Source organism: Antedon bifida, chromosome 8, assembly GCF_963402885.1.
Source record: "Antedon bifida chromosome 8, ecAntBifi1.1, whole genome shotgun sequence".
In the NCBI taxonomy this organism is placed as follows: Eukaryota; Metazoa; Echinodermata; class Crinoidea; order Comatulida; family Antedonidae; genus Antedon; species Antedon bifida.
In genome coordinates this window covers 8,559,340-8,577,194 of record NC_136233.1, presented here as the reverse complement: position 1 = coordinate 8,577,194, position 17,855 = coordinate 8,559,340, and the positions used below count along the sequence as shown (strand labels likewise).

The 17,855-nt window shown below is 31.9% G+C and overlaps 2 protein-coding genes across 2 annotated transcripts; one reads left to right on the top strand and one right to left on the bottom strand.

Moving 5' to 3' along the window:
- Positions 1-11,366: 11,366 nt before the first annotated feature.
- LOC144850630 (CMP-N-acetylneuraminate-poly-alpha-2,8-sialyltransferase-like) lies at positions 11,367-15,365 on the top strand. The gene is made up of 5 exons (XM_078707964.1): positions 11,367-11,374; positions 12,653-12,771; positions 13,427-13,486; positions 14,038-14,616; positions 14,924-15,365. The coding sequence occupies exons 2-5, from the start codon at positions 12,752-12,754 to the stop codon at positions 15,186-15,188; spliced, it is 924 nt and encodes a 307-aa protein (XP_078564090.1). The 5' UTR covers positions 11,367-11,374; positions 12,653-12,751; the 3' UTR covers positions 15,189-15,365.
- Positions 15,366-16,749: 1,384 nt separating this feature from the next.
- LOC144850410 (uncharacterized) lies at positions 16,750-17,327 on the bottom strand. The gene is made up of 2 exons (XM_078707686.1): positions 17,267-17,327; positions 16,750-17,018 (listed from the first exon to the last, which is right to left on the bottom strand). The coding sequence occupies exons 1-2, from the start codon at positions 17,325-17,327 to the stop codon at positions 16,750-16,752; spliced, it is 330 nt and encodes a 109-aa protein (XP_078563812.1).
- Positions 17,328-17,855: the final 528 nt, after the last annotated feature.

Genomic DNA, 17,855 nt, shown 5'->3' with positions numbered 1-17,855 from the left:
CTCCATATCCCTTTGGTCTATCAACAAGACATTGGTATCAAAATACTCGGAGCGTATATATTTATATTTATTGTAATGGGACATTTTGACGAAATGTAATAGGAAATGCTATTTTTCTGCACTATTGACCTTTGACCTTGACTTGCATTGTATCTAAAAAACGGCTGCTCATTGAAATTTAAAAATGGTCTCAAATTGCTGAAACCATACATATTTATATTTATTGTAATGCAACATTTTGTTAGAAAATGACCGGAAGTAAAGTTATTGACCTTTGACCTAATAAACATGAACTTTGATGTATACAATAAGCATTTATCTATTTGAGCATGTATCGGTAATTATTTGTGGTAGGTATTAAACAAAGGGTTTATACATATTATTATCATTTGAATATCTAATTTCTAATTCACATACTTAGTTTTAATATATTTTATAAATATTAATCAATCAATTTTATTTATATTGTTACTATTTATATTTATATTGTTACTACATGTGTTTATTGTAAATGCTTATTCTTATGGTGTTTTTATCCTTAAGGGCCACAATGGAAATAAGTTCGACCTTTGGGTTACTTTTTTGTGTTACCCTGAATTCATTCTTTGTATTTTTTTTAAACATGGTTTAAAATAGAAGCTACTATCAGTTTTGAGTAAAAAATGGGGGCCATTTTGAAATCCAAGATGGCGGCCAAAATAGGGTCGGGAAAAATTGGCCCCCAGTTGCAATGAATTCTGCTGGTCCTAATGATTTCAAAACTGCCAAGAACTCAACTTGAGCATTAAAATCTCACGGAATTACATTAGGTTCCCCACTATATGTTTGGCGCGAACGTGTGTATTAAATGATAGTAATATTTCAAAAGTCATCATGATGTATTGTACTATTCTATATTATTCTGAATTAAATATTTGCTTAGACGAATTACAGACAGTAAATAAATGGAGTGTCTAATATTTTAATTTATCTAAGATTAAACATTATATACAATGAATAGATTCATTACTAGTAATTCTTTGAAATGCGCTTTTCTATTATGCTTGTGTATCTAGATCCATACCATTATGTAAATACTTTCTATTCTATCAATAGGTGAATTTATTTGAAGTTATGATGTATTGTACTATTCTATATTATTCTGCATTAAATATTTGCTTAGACGAATTACAGACAGTAAATAAATGGAGTGTCTAATATTTTAATTTATCTAAGATTAAACATTATATACAATGAATAGATTCATTACCAGTAATTCTTTGAAATGCGCTTTTCTATTATGCTTGTGTATCTAGATCCATACCATTATGTAAATACTTTCTATTCTATCAATAGGTGAATTTAAATAATTCTATTATTTTTGCATTAATTAATAACTAACTAGCCCATATTGGTATATATGATGTTTTAGAAAATCAATTTAGTTAAGGTTAGCTTTTGATTAACTGTTTTACTTCGAGAAATGTATTTAAATGAAATATATTACTTTAAAGAAAAAGTACCGTTGGTTCTAAAAATATTATTTAAAAAAACAATGACCTCTACTTTATAAAACAAAATGATGGTTTAAATTTTGCAGTAGGAAATATTTAGAAAATGAAATGAAAGTAAAGTTATTGACCTTTGACCTAATAAACATGAACTTTGATGTATACTATACAATAAGCATTTATCTATTTGAGCATGTATCGGTAATTATTTGTGGTAGGTATTAAACAAAGGGTTTATACATATTATTATCATTTGAATATCTAATTTCTAATTCACATACTTAGTTTTTATATATTTTATAAATATTAATCAATCAATTTTATTTATATTGTTACTATTTATATTTATATTATTACTACATGTGTTTATTGTAAATGCTTATTCTTATGGTGTTTTTATCCTTAAGGGCCACAATGGAAATAAGTTGGACCTTTGGTTACTTTTTTGTGTTACCCTGAAGGAGTGAGAGTGGTTGATTCTTAAACTTGTGTACGTTTCCATTTTATTTCCTAATGCTTGTTTTTCTTGAAGGTTTCTCATACATTGAACTGCTGCCGGCCATACATTATTACGTGGTCGTAGATGATAATTTGATTGCTTGGTTCAGTTGCTTGATTGACATTCCTTGGGGTTGCTTCTTGGATGTTTCGATATAAGAAGTAATCTTCCAATGCTAACATTGACTGCCATTTTGTAGTTATATCGCCAAAAGCCAAGGAATCAATTTAAGGAATGAGATTATTAGAATAGAAGTGACCAAGAGGTTTTTGATGTTTACAGCATTTTATGTTCCTTTCAAGCTACTAAATGTGTTTAGTTTCATTTTTTTTTCAAGGAGTCCACAACCAGACTTTGCTCACAAACTTCAAAAAGCTTCAACTCTTTTTTATCATCTCTGTTTAAGATCTATTTCTTGACTTCATTTGAAATTATTACTAAGACAATGTTAAAAAAAGTGTTGATTTTGTTATAAATGTATTTTAATAAAATCTTGGAAGGATTTGTGTGTTTTGTGTTGAAGAGTGAGTTCGATGGGAAATCCAGTTCGATTTCCTCATTTTGAGTAATGCCGCCAACAAGACCACCAACCCATTTTAACTGTGTTCCTTCTGTTCTTCTAGAGCCTGATCCGGGAAAAGAGCACTATTTAAAATAATACAGATTTTTTTTCTTTACATTCAAATTAATTACTGTACATTCTTTTATTCTTTGTTAATTGATCATCTACATTAAGCCAAGCTGGTTCATTATGTGAATTAGAAATTAGCTATTAAAATGATAATAATATGTATAAACCCATTGTTTAATACCTACCACAAATAATTACTGATTATTGTATACATCAAGTTCATGTTTATTAGGTCAAAGGTCAATAACTTTACTTCCGGTCATTTTCTAACAAAATGTTGCATTACAATAAATATAAATATGTATGGTTTCAGCAATTTGAGACCATTTTTAAATTTCAATGAGCAGCCGTTTTTTAGATACAATGCAAGTCAAGGTCAAAGGTCAATAGTGCAGAAAAATAGCATTTCCTATTACATTTCGTCAAAATGTTCCATTACAATAAATATAAATATATACGCTCCGAGTATTTTGATACCAATGTCTTGTTGATAGACCAAAGGGATATGGAGATAGGGCCAATTGGGCGTCATTTTGTTCTTGGGGCTGTTACCATGGTTACGGGATCGTGAACATTTGTTGCCTAGCATTTTTGGTATCCTAGCACCATATTAAAGAAGTGAAATCTCACTTTGGGCATTAAAATCCTACGGAAATACACAAGGACCCTGACTATAAAATGCATACATTATACGTTTTTAATGGCGGCCATCTTGAAATTCAATATGGCTGCCATATGCTATTATTATAAATTGTACCATTGGACTGATTTATCATAATACAGTATTGTAAGATTTATCACACATATACAAACGTTCGTACGTGGTTTAAAATAGGAGCTACTATCAGTTTTGAGTAAAAAATGGGGGCCATTTTGAAATCCAAGATGGCGGCCAAAATAGGGTCGGGAAAAATTGGCCCCCAGTTGCAATGAATTCTGCTGGTCCTAAGGATTTCAAAACTGCCAAGAACTCAACTTGAGCATTAAAATCTCACGGAATTACATTAGGTTCCCCACTATATAGGGAGGATCATGTTATTGAGAGTGTAACATCTAGTCCGCAAGAATAGGCACTAAATCAAGGATATTTCTATGGTATATTTATTATTGTTAAGCTCACAGCGATCTCACCATGATCTCCTATGATTATTTACTATAATTATCTCATGGCGATCTCACTGTGATCTCATTCTATGATATATTTATTAGCATTATCTCATGGTGATCTCACCAGAATCTCATGGTGATCTTACCATGATCTCATTAGTATCTCATGACAATCTCACTATGATCTCATTATTATCTCACCATGATCTCATTATTATCTTCATGGCGATCTCACCATGATCTCATTCTATGATATCAATTGCTGATATCACTTTGGTATCTATTTGTGATTTCAATATGATATCATAATTGATCTCTTAAATATCTCAGAGGCCGACATCGATGTTGAGATCGCCATGAGATCATTCTATGATATCAATTGCTGATATCACTCTGGTATCTATTTGTGATTTCAATATGATATCATAAGTGATCTCTCAAATATCTCAGAGGCTGACATCAATGTTGAGATCGCCATGAGATCATTTTATGATATCAATTGCTGATATCACTCTGGTATCTATTTGTGATTTCAATATGATATCATAAGTGATCTCTCAAATATCTCAGAGACTGACATCAATGTTGAGATCGCCATGAGATCATTCTATGATATCAATTGCTGATATCACTCTGGTATCTATTTGTGATTTCAATATGATATCATAAGTGATCTCTCAAATATCTCAGAGGCTGACATCAATGTTGAGATCAACATGAGATCACTATGAGATCAAATTCTTACCTGGGAATGGCCCAAGGATGGTAATCAGAAAATGTAATCAGTCAAAATTATAATTTTTTCAAGGTGTGCTGTGCATAAATTGTCCTAATTGCTATATTCACACCTTAGTGTAAAGCAGTAGACTACTCTCTGGTGTTTTTTTAAACATCATGATTTCACCATAAATTCATTGAAATCCCAATACATTACATATTTGAGGGTATGTAAATTGGTAAATATGTTATGGTATTACTGACCTCTATCTTCAATTTTAAGGTTATGTAACAGTTTATTATTTTATGCTTTATTGTGCAAAATTAGCTAAAGATACAAATGCTACATTCTGCTTATTTATGCTTCAACCAATAATAGCATAAAAAAAGAAATATAGCAATGTTACAATTATGAAAAAAAAATTATGAAATTGTTATAAGTTGGCTTTTTGTTTGGACGAAAAACATCATTTTTTGGGTAAAATGTCAGATTTTACAGTGTTACTTTGTAAATCGCGCAAACCTAAAAAAAAACCTGCCCAAACCTCTTCCAAATCACTTATTATTGGTTCTGACATGACTAGGACTATCAGGCCAACAACAAAAAATTATTGTGTTGGCCACGCCCGACCGACCCTAAACTGCCGAAATTGAAGGTCGGCTTTTTTTTTTTTTTTTTTTTTGAGCCAAACGGCAATTTTTAAACCAAATGGTGAAAAAATATTGTCTTATTTGCCAAATTGGCGAACATATTTCACCTCCGCCGGACGTGTAAAAAAGAAGCGTGCAACCAACCGTGAATCAATCATCGTGATAACCGGAATACGCGATTATTAATTTTTGGGGGATCCAAGTTTAAATTAAATAAACACTTTGATTACACAGTGGTTGAGACAGGTTTTTAATAGTTATTACATTTTTAAACACCCTCATAATTAATGGACTCTACCAACTAACAGATCGCACGAGGTTGTTGATGCGGTGTTTTTTGGTTTTACTGTACAGTACTACGACCCGATTACGGACTTGTTAAATGATTTAAAAGGCATGGGTTCGCCAAGCAAGTAGGCCTATATACGTTTAATAAAAATGTACCTAAGATTGTCGTAAGCTCTTTTGTTCAAACTTGTTATTTATATAGCGATAATCCATCCGTTCCGGCATGCACGCTAGGCTTCTAGCCGGACCTCTAGCCTTGATCGATCCGTATGGATAAAACAATATAAAACTCAATATTTTTCATCTAGAATAATATGTTAACTTGCGTAATGTAGCATTAACACGGAAATAGTTTATTTCGATCTTGATTGTTTTTGTTGGCTTTAAAAATGGTAGCTAGGGCTAGCCTAGGCATTTTTGCCTCAAAAAGCTAGGCCTATTACGTTTATTTAATAAACCTTTTTTAAACTTTTGTTGAAACAATTATAGCTAGCGTGAGCCTAGGGTGCTATGAAAAGTGTTTAAAAGTCTTTTTGTATCAATTGTGTAAATTGTTTATTATTTTGCCGGCAACACATTTTTGGTCTGAAAGAAAAAAAAAACTTTTCCGGGTCCTACTAAACACCACCAGATACCACCAGATACCTACCAGAGCAACAAATCCTACCACCAGAGAGCAGCCACCTGTTTGGAATGTATTATTAATGGTATATTACAAATTTCAAGGCTTAGTTCTTTCAGAAAACTGAAAAAATTGAAGTTAAAAGTGATTTTCTCGCCGTCGCAATTTCAGAATCGAATGCGTTCGAACTTCGTAACAGTAACGAAATGAACGCGTTCATCCGTGTCTATTGTGTATTGTATTCAGCGGTCTACTGTGAGGCACTACCGATGCATTTATTTGGTCAAATAAATTCTGTGTGCACTAACATTTATTATTTATTTCATTCCAGACCAACAGCGAATCATCACCACTAACAGGCTGGTTAAAATCTTAATAAAAATTACTTTAGATAAAAAATTTAAACCATTTAAACAAGATGACATCGAAGATAGAAAAATGATATTTCAGGTTAAAAGTAATGTAAAATAATAGAATGGAAAGAAGCGATCAATATTGGTGTTATACTAAAGGAATTATATTGTAATTGTGAATTATATATTTAAAAATAATTAACCTATTTGTTACTCAGTCAACTGCTCTAACAGCATTTATTTGGTCAAATAAAATCAGAAATTCTTTTCTGTACACTATAACATTTAATAATAAATAAAACTATACAATGTTCACACACCTTTTTTTTGTCTTTTTTTTTAATGAAACCATAGAATTGACTATAAGTACGGTCATTTCAGTAAATCCGACACGCCCTTCTGTCAGTGATGGTATTCTGTTTAACAATGCGTGTGTCTTTTGATCATATAAAATTGTACCCAAAGTATTTATTCAAAACAATCCAAATGTTATCATTTTCGATTTTCATGTAATTAATCTTCCGAAAGTCGATTATCATTTAAAATTCGTTTACGCAATCTGGAGAAAATGTACAAAGACATCTTCAAAAAATTGGTACAAAAATACAAAAGAATATTACGCACAGAATTAATGGAGGTTATTTTTTCTAAACAAGGTTTAATTGAATGCAGACGAACATGACTTCCAAAAAATGTCGATTTACTAAAGGAAAGAGTCTTAAAAGAAAATCCTGATTTTGTTAAAATACGCTATTTTGCCGCCGAAATCAAACACATGGTTGCCGTTTGATGCGGAAGAAAAATTCTAATAATATATTAAAATTAGCAACTGACTGGAAAACATTAAAAGTAGCCGACCTGATTGACAAGATAACGGATAGTGAAACCAACAAGCCATTTTACCCCTTTTGTATGATAAACTTCCACGTTTACTTTTATTGTATGTTTTGTTATGTTATCGTATCGTTTTTGCCATACGAAATATGAAAAAAAAAACAAAATAACCGGCCGTAATGAAAGAAATCGCGCAATCGATTGGTGTATTTTCTTGTACCAATTTTTTGAAGATATCGTACGTTTTTCTCCAGATGACAGAGACAGAAAATGCGAGATGAAAGTCTTGACTAAAAATTACAATTAACACAATCATTTTTAATTTAACATAACGATAATAATTACTATTATAGCAAGTAATTTATGAAAACAAAATTATAAAATTGCTGTAAGTTGACTTTTTTTTGGGCGAAAAACATCATTTTTGGGGTAAAATGTCAGATTTTACAGTGTAAATCGCGCAAACCTAAAAAAAAACCTGCGCAAACCTCCTCCAAATAACTTATTATTGGTTCTATCATGGCCAGGACTATCATAGCAGGTAATTTATGAAAAAAAAAATTATGAAATTGCTGTAAGTTGGGTGAAAAACATCATTTTCATCTAGTCTTTGCAATTGCGCCAATTATAAAAGTAGCTAACTCTCGTAGTCTCTTAGGAACCTATTAAGATGTAATTTATTTACTTTATAAATTTATCCATTTAGGCCTACATTATTGAGAAAAAATCATTATTGCCCTCCAGCTTGGTGTTCAAATTCTCATCAGCTTACTTGTGTAGAACATTATTTTATTTATTATGTGTAAAAGGGTAAAATCAAAACAACATAATTGTTTGCGTTACACGTAAGCCATTGAATGTCCAGGGGATCTTTTCTAGGCATTAAGATAAGCATATTTTAACTGAACTTTTTGTAGAACATCATTTTATTTATTATGTGTAAAAGGTAAAAATTAAAACAACATAATTGTTTGCGTTACATGTAAGCCATTGAATGTCTGGGGGATTTTTTCCAGATATTAAGATAAGCATATTTGTTTTGTATCTGCCTACTCAGTGTGACCGATTAAATGTATGTATTTAAATTAGATTAGATTCATCAGTACTTATAGCCAATAAACAAATTTTAAGAAAACTAGATTGTTGTAAAGTCAGAGTACCGTTATATCTTGCTTGTGTAATTGTTAGCTTTTCAACCGCTTCAATCAGTTTCTAAATATAGAAAACATAACAAATGCAAGTTTAAATCTGTAATTTCATGTAATTATAAGCTAACTAATTACAATTTTATTGTAAACATTTAGTCATAAAACAGTGACCATTGCACAACTGTACAGTATTTATAACACTTATGACAAGACATAATGTATATCAATAACTTTTAAATAGGGCTGAAATATACCTGCACTGTAAAACCCCTCCTATAGTTAACTTAAAGACTTTGATTTTTGTCAAAGAAATAAAATTCTAACTGAAAATATGACCTAGAAGTCATACCTGTGATTTTATGGTTTGAAAGAACGGTACATGCTCAAGTAAACGAATCATCAACTCTGGATTTCGAATGGGGGCATTGAAAACAAGGTCGGTCAAAAGATCGTGGTTGTAGTCAGTTTCAATCCCAGCAATGCCATCCAATAGCAAATTTCTATCTATTTTATCTTGAAAGGTGCTACAAGAGGCATTATATATAATTTATAAACATGTTTTCAAGGTTATGGCAAGAGTTACCTGAAATTATTAAGAATTTATTGACAAACATTTTTCAGTTCTATTAAATCGTACGAATTATATTTACACTGTTAGTTTGGCCATTTTTATGTATTTAATTTGTTATATTTTATATACCAATATGTATTGTATTTAGTATGTGTTACTTAATATAGTATAGTTGTAAAGGTGTTCGCCCGAACCATGAAACCCCCCTGGCTACGTGCCTATTGTATATTGTAGAAATAATTAATAATGATTGTAACAGTCAAAAGTTCAATGTTGAGGGTACATATACCTTGGTGGTTTGGTGAAGTACGGATGAGCAAATTTTTTTATTTGTTTATATGATAACTTCTCTAATGCCATGCAAAGTCCACCAAAGCACAAACCAATCTTGTTTGAAACTGAACATTATGACCTAGTGAGAACAGCAGAAAGAGCACCAGTGAATTGTAGATCAGAATGAAAGCTGTATGAAATTACAAAGACGCTAAGCAATGAGTGTTCAAATGCAGTAAAAGATAAAGATGGTAAAATTCTAACCAATGAATTGGAGATGAAGGAAAGAAGGAAAGTAGATGTTGAGGAAACTCTCAATTGCCATCTTCCAGTAAACTCAGTATTAGAACATGTTATTGAAGATTCTACAGAAATAGTAGGAATTATATAACACAAGCTGAGATTAAGGAAGTGTTGACATTTTTTTTAATGGATAATCAGGTGGCAAAGGAATTGGAATATGGTTTACACTTCTTTATTATTCGCCATTTAATGTTATGCTTTATGTAATTTCGGCTAATTTGCATATCATCGGGATGAGTGAGTGAGGTGTGATGCTAAAATTTTGATCTGATTTGACCATTTAAACAAGAAAAATCTCTGTTTGCAATTTGTTTTGTCAAAATGATTGCCTAACCTAAAAATATACTAAAGGCATTTGAAAGTAAAGAGTTCGTAATTGCCACATTTATAGATTTGTCAAAGGCATTTGACATCATTGACCTCTGATATAAAGGGTCTTTCACACCTGTTCCGGCACGGCGCCGGAAAATCCAATCGAACGTCAATGTTTCGTTTCACGCGGCTACGCGCATATCGATTGGCGCATAGCCGCGTTAAAACGAAACAATAGTCAGCTTTCGAAACACACGACGCGGCGATTATCGGGATGCAACAGACCGTGAAATTCTACTGCGCATGCGGGAGCAAAGCCAATTCGTTCGGCCTGCTCATCGCGAGACGGGATTCGGCTGATTTGGCGTTGCCTGGAAGACGCGATTTGTTATGGACCTTCTATGAGTGTTTTTACAGTTTATATATTATTTATATTAATATTAAATTATATATCTATATAAGAGCCGATTTTCCAGAAAAAATCGCCTACTCTCTTTCCACTACATGAGCGAAAAGCAGCGACGTTCATGTTCCTCGCGTGGTTGCCGAGCATTTCGATTCGCATGAGTGCTCATGAAAGCGTCATAGCTCATTTCCTGAGCTCTGATTGGTTGCGCAAAGTAGAAACAATTCGAACTAGTAAATTTCGCTGAAGCGAAAAATCAAAGGAACTAGAATTCGTCGAAGAAGGGAGTATGACGACAGAAACTCGAATATACATGCGCATAGCATGACGCTTTCGATTCGCGCGAACAAATTCGCCTAGTGGAAAATCGGCTTTAAGAACTTCTGTGTGAAATTAGGCCTAGACCTAGGCCCTAGTAGGAAAATGCGATTACATGACCGCGTTCTCATAAATCGAAATAGCTTATAAAGGGGCATTCATGATGTTAATAACTTGTGTTTGCTTAAGATAATGTGTTTGCTTAAGATAATACTTATGAAAGAACAGTGATGTGTTTCTATTTTATATCACTGTGCTCCCCTCTGGCGCCAAACTGGTTCCACTTGAGCACAGTGTATTAACATAGGAAAAGATATTAAAATTCAGTGACTTGTTTCTATTTTATACGGTATCACTGTGCTCCCCTGGCGCAAAATTGAGTCCACTTGAGCACAGTGTATTAACATACGAAAAGATATTAAAATTCAGTGATTTATTTCTATTCTATATCACTGTGCTCCCCTCTGGCGCCAAATTGGTTCCACTTGAGCACAGTGTATTTTCTTGCTCCTATACTTTACATGCATTAACGGAGACAAGTTTGACACAAATTGATCTGCATATCACGTGACTATAATCCAATGTCGTAACTCTTTATATATATGGCTCTGATTTTGGATAATGAATAGCGCCCTCAATTTGACGTATTTTAAACATTTCGCGTATTTTGGAAATTTAATAGCGCCCTCAAGTTGACGTATTTTGGAAAGACTCACGTATTTTGGCGTACTTTAGACTCTTTCAACTCTTTTTATGTTGCTGTCCCTCCAGTACATCCAGTCAATTTGATTCGATCGCTCGTATACTAGGCTGATAAACAAATAGGCCAGGGTGTGTCATTCATGGCTAACGTAAGTACAGATTACTGAGTATTACTAATAATAAATGTTTTTAAGGAATTTTTATTTATTTAATTTTCTGATTAAGTTAGGCTACTGAATCTAGCTCACAAATATGGTAAACTGGGAAAAAATTGTAGGCAAAGGTTTTTCGGTTTTAATGTATATGTTGTCCTGACCTCATACAACAAATCAACCCTCCGTCATCCACCGCCTTTATTTGCAAATGAGCATAAATATGCAAAAAAACCATATTTTCACGACATCTCCTAAACTAATAATCCATTTATTACAATTTGTGTGGCAAACCCTATATTTTCATAAAATAAACACATTTAAATAATGTTCAGTGATCAAATACCATGTATAACAGGTGAAAACGCAATTTAAGTCACGCTTGCTATACTGTGTTCCCATAAGCACAGGGTGGTTGTACTGAGAAGGAAAATAATAAAAATAAATTTAGGGAAAAAGGGTATTTTTATTTATTTAATTTATTTTTAAGTGTAGAATTTTAATGATGTTTACTTAATTGATTGCCGGGGCCGCGATTAAGAGTTTCTCCAAAACAACGAAAAGAAGAGCAATTGATTTAACATTTAAATAAAACATTGTAATTCATATTACTTAATAATAATAATTCATATTAGCTTCCATATTTTATTCTTCTTTCCATCAAAGGTTTTTGTGATAGGCCTATGTGAAATATTTACCTAATATATGAAAGGTTGACCAAAAAAGAGGATCAGTATATAATTTATATACATATATTTCGATCCGTATTTTATAAGTATAAGACAGAGTGCTAAACTTCTCGAAACTACACTAACCAAAATTTTAGATAAACATGCTCCTTTGAAAAAACACAGGGTACGTACAAAACAGCTCCTTGGCTCACTGATGATGTAATTGAAAAGATGAGAAAAAGAAATAAACTCAACAGAGAATGTAAACATTTTAAAGATGGTTTTTCTGATAGAGTATACCATATAGAATGTTAGAAAAAAAATCCCCATCCCAGGGTCTTGGGGAAATTTTTTACGGCACTTTTAAATGTTGGCCTATGTAACACACACAATGCCTATTAACACACACAAATACCTATATGGGATAGGGAAAACCAATTTTTTTTTTAACTTTTAAAATTAGCTGAGGCTTACTTTAATAACTACTTCTCATAGTAGTTGATAAATCGAATCAATAACAATGACATCATCATGCCAGAATCTAATATGGCGTCCAATTTATTGCACTTAACTGCTGTACAGTTACAAGTGTTTTTTATTTCAGGTCAAGCACAAGAAAATCTTGTTTTTATTTGTAAGCATCATCGTTTGTCTATCGTATATTTTCGTTAGCTACTACGTTGACTCCTTCATTAACTATCCTATGCCTAAACAATGCCGAAGGTAGGTACACATTATAAGCTGTAGATGTATTATAGAACACTGAGCGGAATTTAACGAAAATCCATGGTTTAGTGGTGGTTGAGGCATTGAAGTAAATAGAAATTGTTTACAGTTCCGTACCAGTTTTATCCAAATTAAATCAAATTTTGCCAATATTTTGTATTAAATGTTATACCACTAAAGAAGTCTTGGCAAAAAAAAGTATTTTAAGTCTTTAAGAGTATCCTTCTATCCCCCTTCTCCTAACAATATTCGTAGTTTTAATAATAATAAATAATTAGAGTCAGAGTATATATGCAACTATTAAGAATATAGGCTATAATATAGGATTATATTTCAATATTTGATTTTATTTATATTTCAATAATGATAATTATATCATTTTAGAGAAAATATCATCAATGTTTTGTAGGGACCGATTATGCTTGGTTCCCACTTTGACGGAACTTAACGGCGTAGGCACAGCGCCGAGCGAAGTGAGTTGACGAAGACGCGGTTAACGTACTTGCGTTGCGTCCAGTGGTAACCAAGCTTAATGCACTTCATCCCACGTTTGTATAATTCGATCAATATTGTATTTTTTTTTTCAAATGGCTACCAACAAGCAGTAACTTTTTTCACTTACATTGTAACATTCCGTTCTTATTATTAATAGACTACCATCATCATTTTTTAAAAATTACGATATTACTGACGACCAAAAAAGACAATTACGGTAAGAAAAATTTCTGTCCAAACATGGTAAATGAGTTTCTATTATAATTGTATTTATTGATATCAATTAAGGTAGTCAATTTAGACTTTGGACCCATATCTTCTGAAACCCATATCATGACTGAAAATCAATTTTCAGTCATGAATATCTATCAATGTTTTTATACATTGTTCATTTATGTTCTTTACCAAATCATTAGAATTGAAATTGAAATACATATTTTGTTCGTATAAAATGATTGTAACTTACTGCAGTACATTAAAAACATATGAATATTTACCACAATAGGCCTAAATAAGATTTATTGAATTATTGAATTGAACAAAATATTGATACTAAAATAACATTGTAATTTTGCGTATCCATCAACTAAAGTAGGCATACTTTTCTATTAATAATTAATTTCTATTACTATTAATGTTAAACAGGGAAACTTGTGTTAGTTGAATATAGCCAAGTAGGCCTAAGCAATAGTTTGATCGCTTGCGATTGTGTTTTACGTCATAGTTCAAGCTTGGACATTTATATGGATAATGATTATTTGATTTCAGAAAATTGATGAAGACATGTTTCCCACTAGATTCTACTTTTTTGGTTTACAAAGATACAGATGTAGGGACGGACAAGTCAAGATTTAAGCAAGGCTTCAATTTGTTTGAATACATGTCTAGTTTTACCACATCGAACATTAGAACAACATCTATGATTAACAAGAGCCATTTGAATTCCATTAACTTTCAAAGAGATTGTGCCATTGTCGGGAATGGAGGTATTCTTTTTGGCAGCAAATGTGGAAAAAACATCAACAATCATAATTTTGTGTTACGTTCCAATCTGGCTCCGATTGTGAATTACGAAGATGACGTTGGTATTAAAACAAATATGACAGTTTTAAACCGACAAATAATAAGTCAAGTTATAAATACAGTGGATCAGAAAGGGGAGCTGGGTAAACGATTTCTCGAGCGAATTCAGTATTTGAATGATTCTGTTTTATGGTACAGTAAAGATACTCGACTATATTTAAAAAAAAGACAGTTACAATTCCTCAGTAAAATGCTGAAAAATAAATACAATCTTCCCATTCAATTTGGTTACAGTTGGAGAAGCGTCGACCCACTTACAAAATGGTGAGTAAAATGATTTTAAAGGAAGCATAGTATTCAATGTTTGTATATGATTTATTTTTCATCTTAGGGCCGGAAATGACACTTTTGTTCAAATCACGTGTTAAAGTAATAGGCCTATTATTAATTTCTTTGCGAAAATATTCGATTAGCGCGATTAAATTCGCCTCCTAGTGAAAAACGGGCTTCTCGATAATTTCCCACCTATGATTTTCATGTTATTTTATCACATGAATGTAAAAATCGTTGAATGTACAAGTTAAATATTTGCATATTATTAATCATTAATTATTTCTTTCGTCATAAACAGGTTCTGGGGTAAGGGTATTGATGTTCCACATCTAACAACTGGTTTTAACACGTTCACCGTTGCTGCGTCGCTGTGTGATAATGTTACTCTTTACGGATTCTACCCGTTTAACCATGATACCAATGGAAAACCTCTACTTTACCATTATTACGACAAGACCAATGTTCTTGGAAATCATAGGGTACATAATATGCCGAAGGAATATGAGTTACTTACTCAATTCAACGCGTCAGGAGTATTACGGTTGGTGACGCATTGTGATTGAAATAAATTTACCACGAATTATATATAGATACTTATGTTCTTTGTTAAGGTTTTTCAAACTTAAATTATATTTTTATAATCTTTCAATGTAATAAAATAATTGTTTATTTTGAATTTCAATTTTTATTCGTGTTGAGTACAATCAGAACCGTCTGTTTCGTTGTTTGTTGGGAGGAAGGTGGGGGTTAAAAAATAACATAAAATACCATTGTCGCAATGCATTTCTAAGGACACTTTTTTAATCAATTAAAATTGTGTAACATGCTGTAAAGAAATGTATTACAGATAGTTTTAAAATGATAGATTTTAAAATATTGATTTGTAATGTATTAATATTTTAGAGAGGGATAGTGGGTATGGAATAAACCACTTTCTTTATAATATAAAGACTTAATAATAATTAAGATTTTGAATTCGAATTTTGTCTTCCTTTTCGCTTAGAATGCACTTTAATACGACTCAATGAATATCATATTATGTATTTACGTAACAATTAAAACTTTACGAATGCGAAAACCGTGTTAGATGATGTTTTGATATCGATGCCACTTAGGCTACCTAAACACAACAACAAAAAGAAAAACGAAAAGGGAGGCAACTAAACATAAAGCTTTATGATTCGTTTTAATGTTTTATCAGGTAAAGTAAATAAAGAAAAAAGTCTAAATAAATTCTAGATCAAAGTTTAGATTTTTTTTGTTAATGATTAACATGATAAGTAACTTAGAAACATTGTCATTTATAATATCAATAACTAATAGAATAAACAATGTAGTTCTAATTGACAAGTTCATTGTCAAAGAAGGGTCAATATTAGTTTAACCATGGCGAAGGCAATAAAATGATATTTCATATTGTTAGTGTAGATACAACATTCTTTAGCAAAACAAATGTACTTCTTATGTCATGAAGATTTTTGTTGAAAATAAACCAAATTTAGATAGCTAAAAGTAAATCGGTTGCTTTATTATGTGTACATCGCTTTTAAACAATGTTAGTGCCTGGGTTGCGTGTTTAAGTGCTTGATAATGTATTAATATTATTTTACAATGGACCATACGTTTATTTGACCTCCACAACCAAAAAGTACACTATTATTTCAGAATTGTTTGTATTTTACTTTGATGCATTATGTAAGTAGTCCGACTCTGGACACTGAATGAAATAACTAAAAACTTGCTAATAACTCAATATTTGCTATATATATGCATATGAAATTAAGTGGAATTTCAACTTACAGATACTATTACGCAAACAAATATTATTTAATGGACAAGTAAATCACTTCTTTTAAATAGATTCTTACTAATTTTTGAAAAATAAAAATACTGATGTACAATTCAAAAGCTAGTCAACTGCTTATGTAGTATTCCTGGGCCATTGCGTCATTTAAAGGGATTAATTAAAAAGGACTGTAAACTTGAAATTCTAAACTATGTCCACTATGAAATAAGAATAATTGTCTACGTTATGTAGTATGTTGTCATGCAATTATTACTACAATAAAAGAGGTTAAAACTTAATAATATTTAAAAAGTATAAACACATATTTCCAGGTGTCTTTATGGTATGGCGCATTCATAGAATGTAGCATTTACGGTAGATTCCAAGCCTGCACAATTAACGGCCGTTAGTGTAAGAAAGTAGTCCACATTTAGTTTAAAGTTCAATAAAATCGCTATTTCTGATGTTTCTATCCATTGAACAACATCAGAAGCCCCATTCTGTGTTCCCACAGACAACTCATAGACTAACGGTGACTTAGACTGAAATGTTTCGTCCCAGTCTAACTTGACAGTACCCTCGGTAGGCCAAGAAATAGTGACATCATCTAAGAAAAATAAAATAAATATACACAATTATGTAGTCAAACTCAAACGAGTACACCATGTCAAGAACCAATTCGTGTCTCATTAACGTTATGTTGGCCATTGATTAGGCTACAAAAAGCGAAGAAGAACAATTAAACCAATGGTCTTGTTTGGGTAAATTCCCTTGTTTAGTTTTAGTTCAGTTTTTGTAGTGGCAGTCAAAGTGCCACTGGAAAAGCAAACATTTCGTTTTGTATTTCAAACTTACTGACAGCCATTGGAGGATACGTCTCTGTAACAAATTCTGCAAAAACAGCTTCGCTAGTCATATTAACTTGATTCACAGCACGAACAAACACTGAATATTTAAAGTGGGGCATCAAAGAAAGGCCGTCAATTATTGTATGTGTATCCTCTGAATTTCCACAGAAGATCCATTGGCCAGTGCATATTGAGGTGTTGGATTCTATGCAACATTTAAAAAAAAACCAGAATGTATTATTGTGTCAGCCCTGTTGTCATCTGAAGTGTTGCCATTACATGGCCATTTTGTCACCCACATTCAAGTACCACATATTTTAATGAGTACAGAGATTGTTATGACGTGTGCTTAGATATGAAAATGGCCAGTGCAGAACATGATCATTCGAGTTATTATTTCAAAGACTGCAGTGAAGCACTGTTGAACATTCTATGGGATGTTGAGATTTGAAAAAAAAAAAATCTTATGAATTTATTTCGTTTATACATGATGTGTGCAGTTAGTACTAGCATTAAATTTTTGTTTCTGAGATGATGATAATAAAGAATCGAAACGTTAATTTGTTTTGTTTTTTTTAATGTGTGCGTAAAAGTGA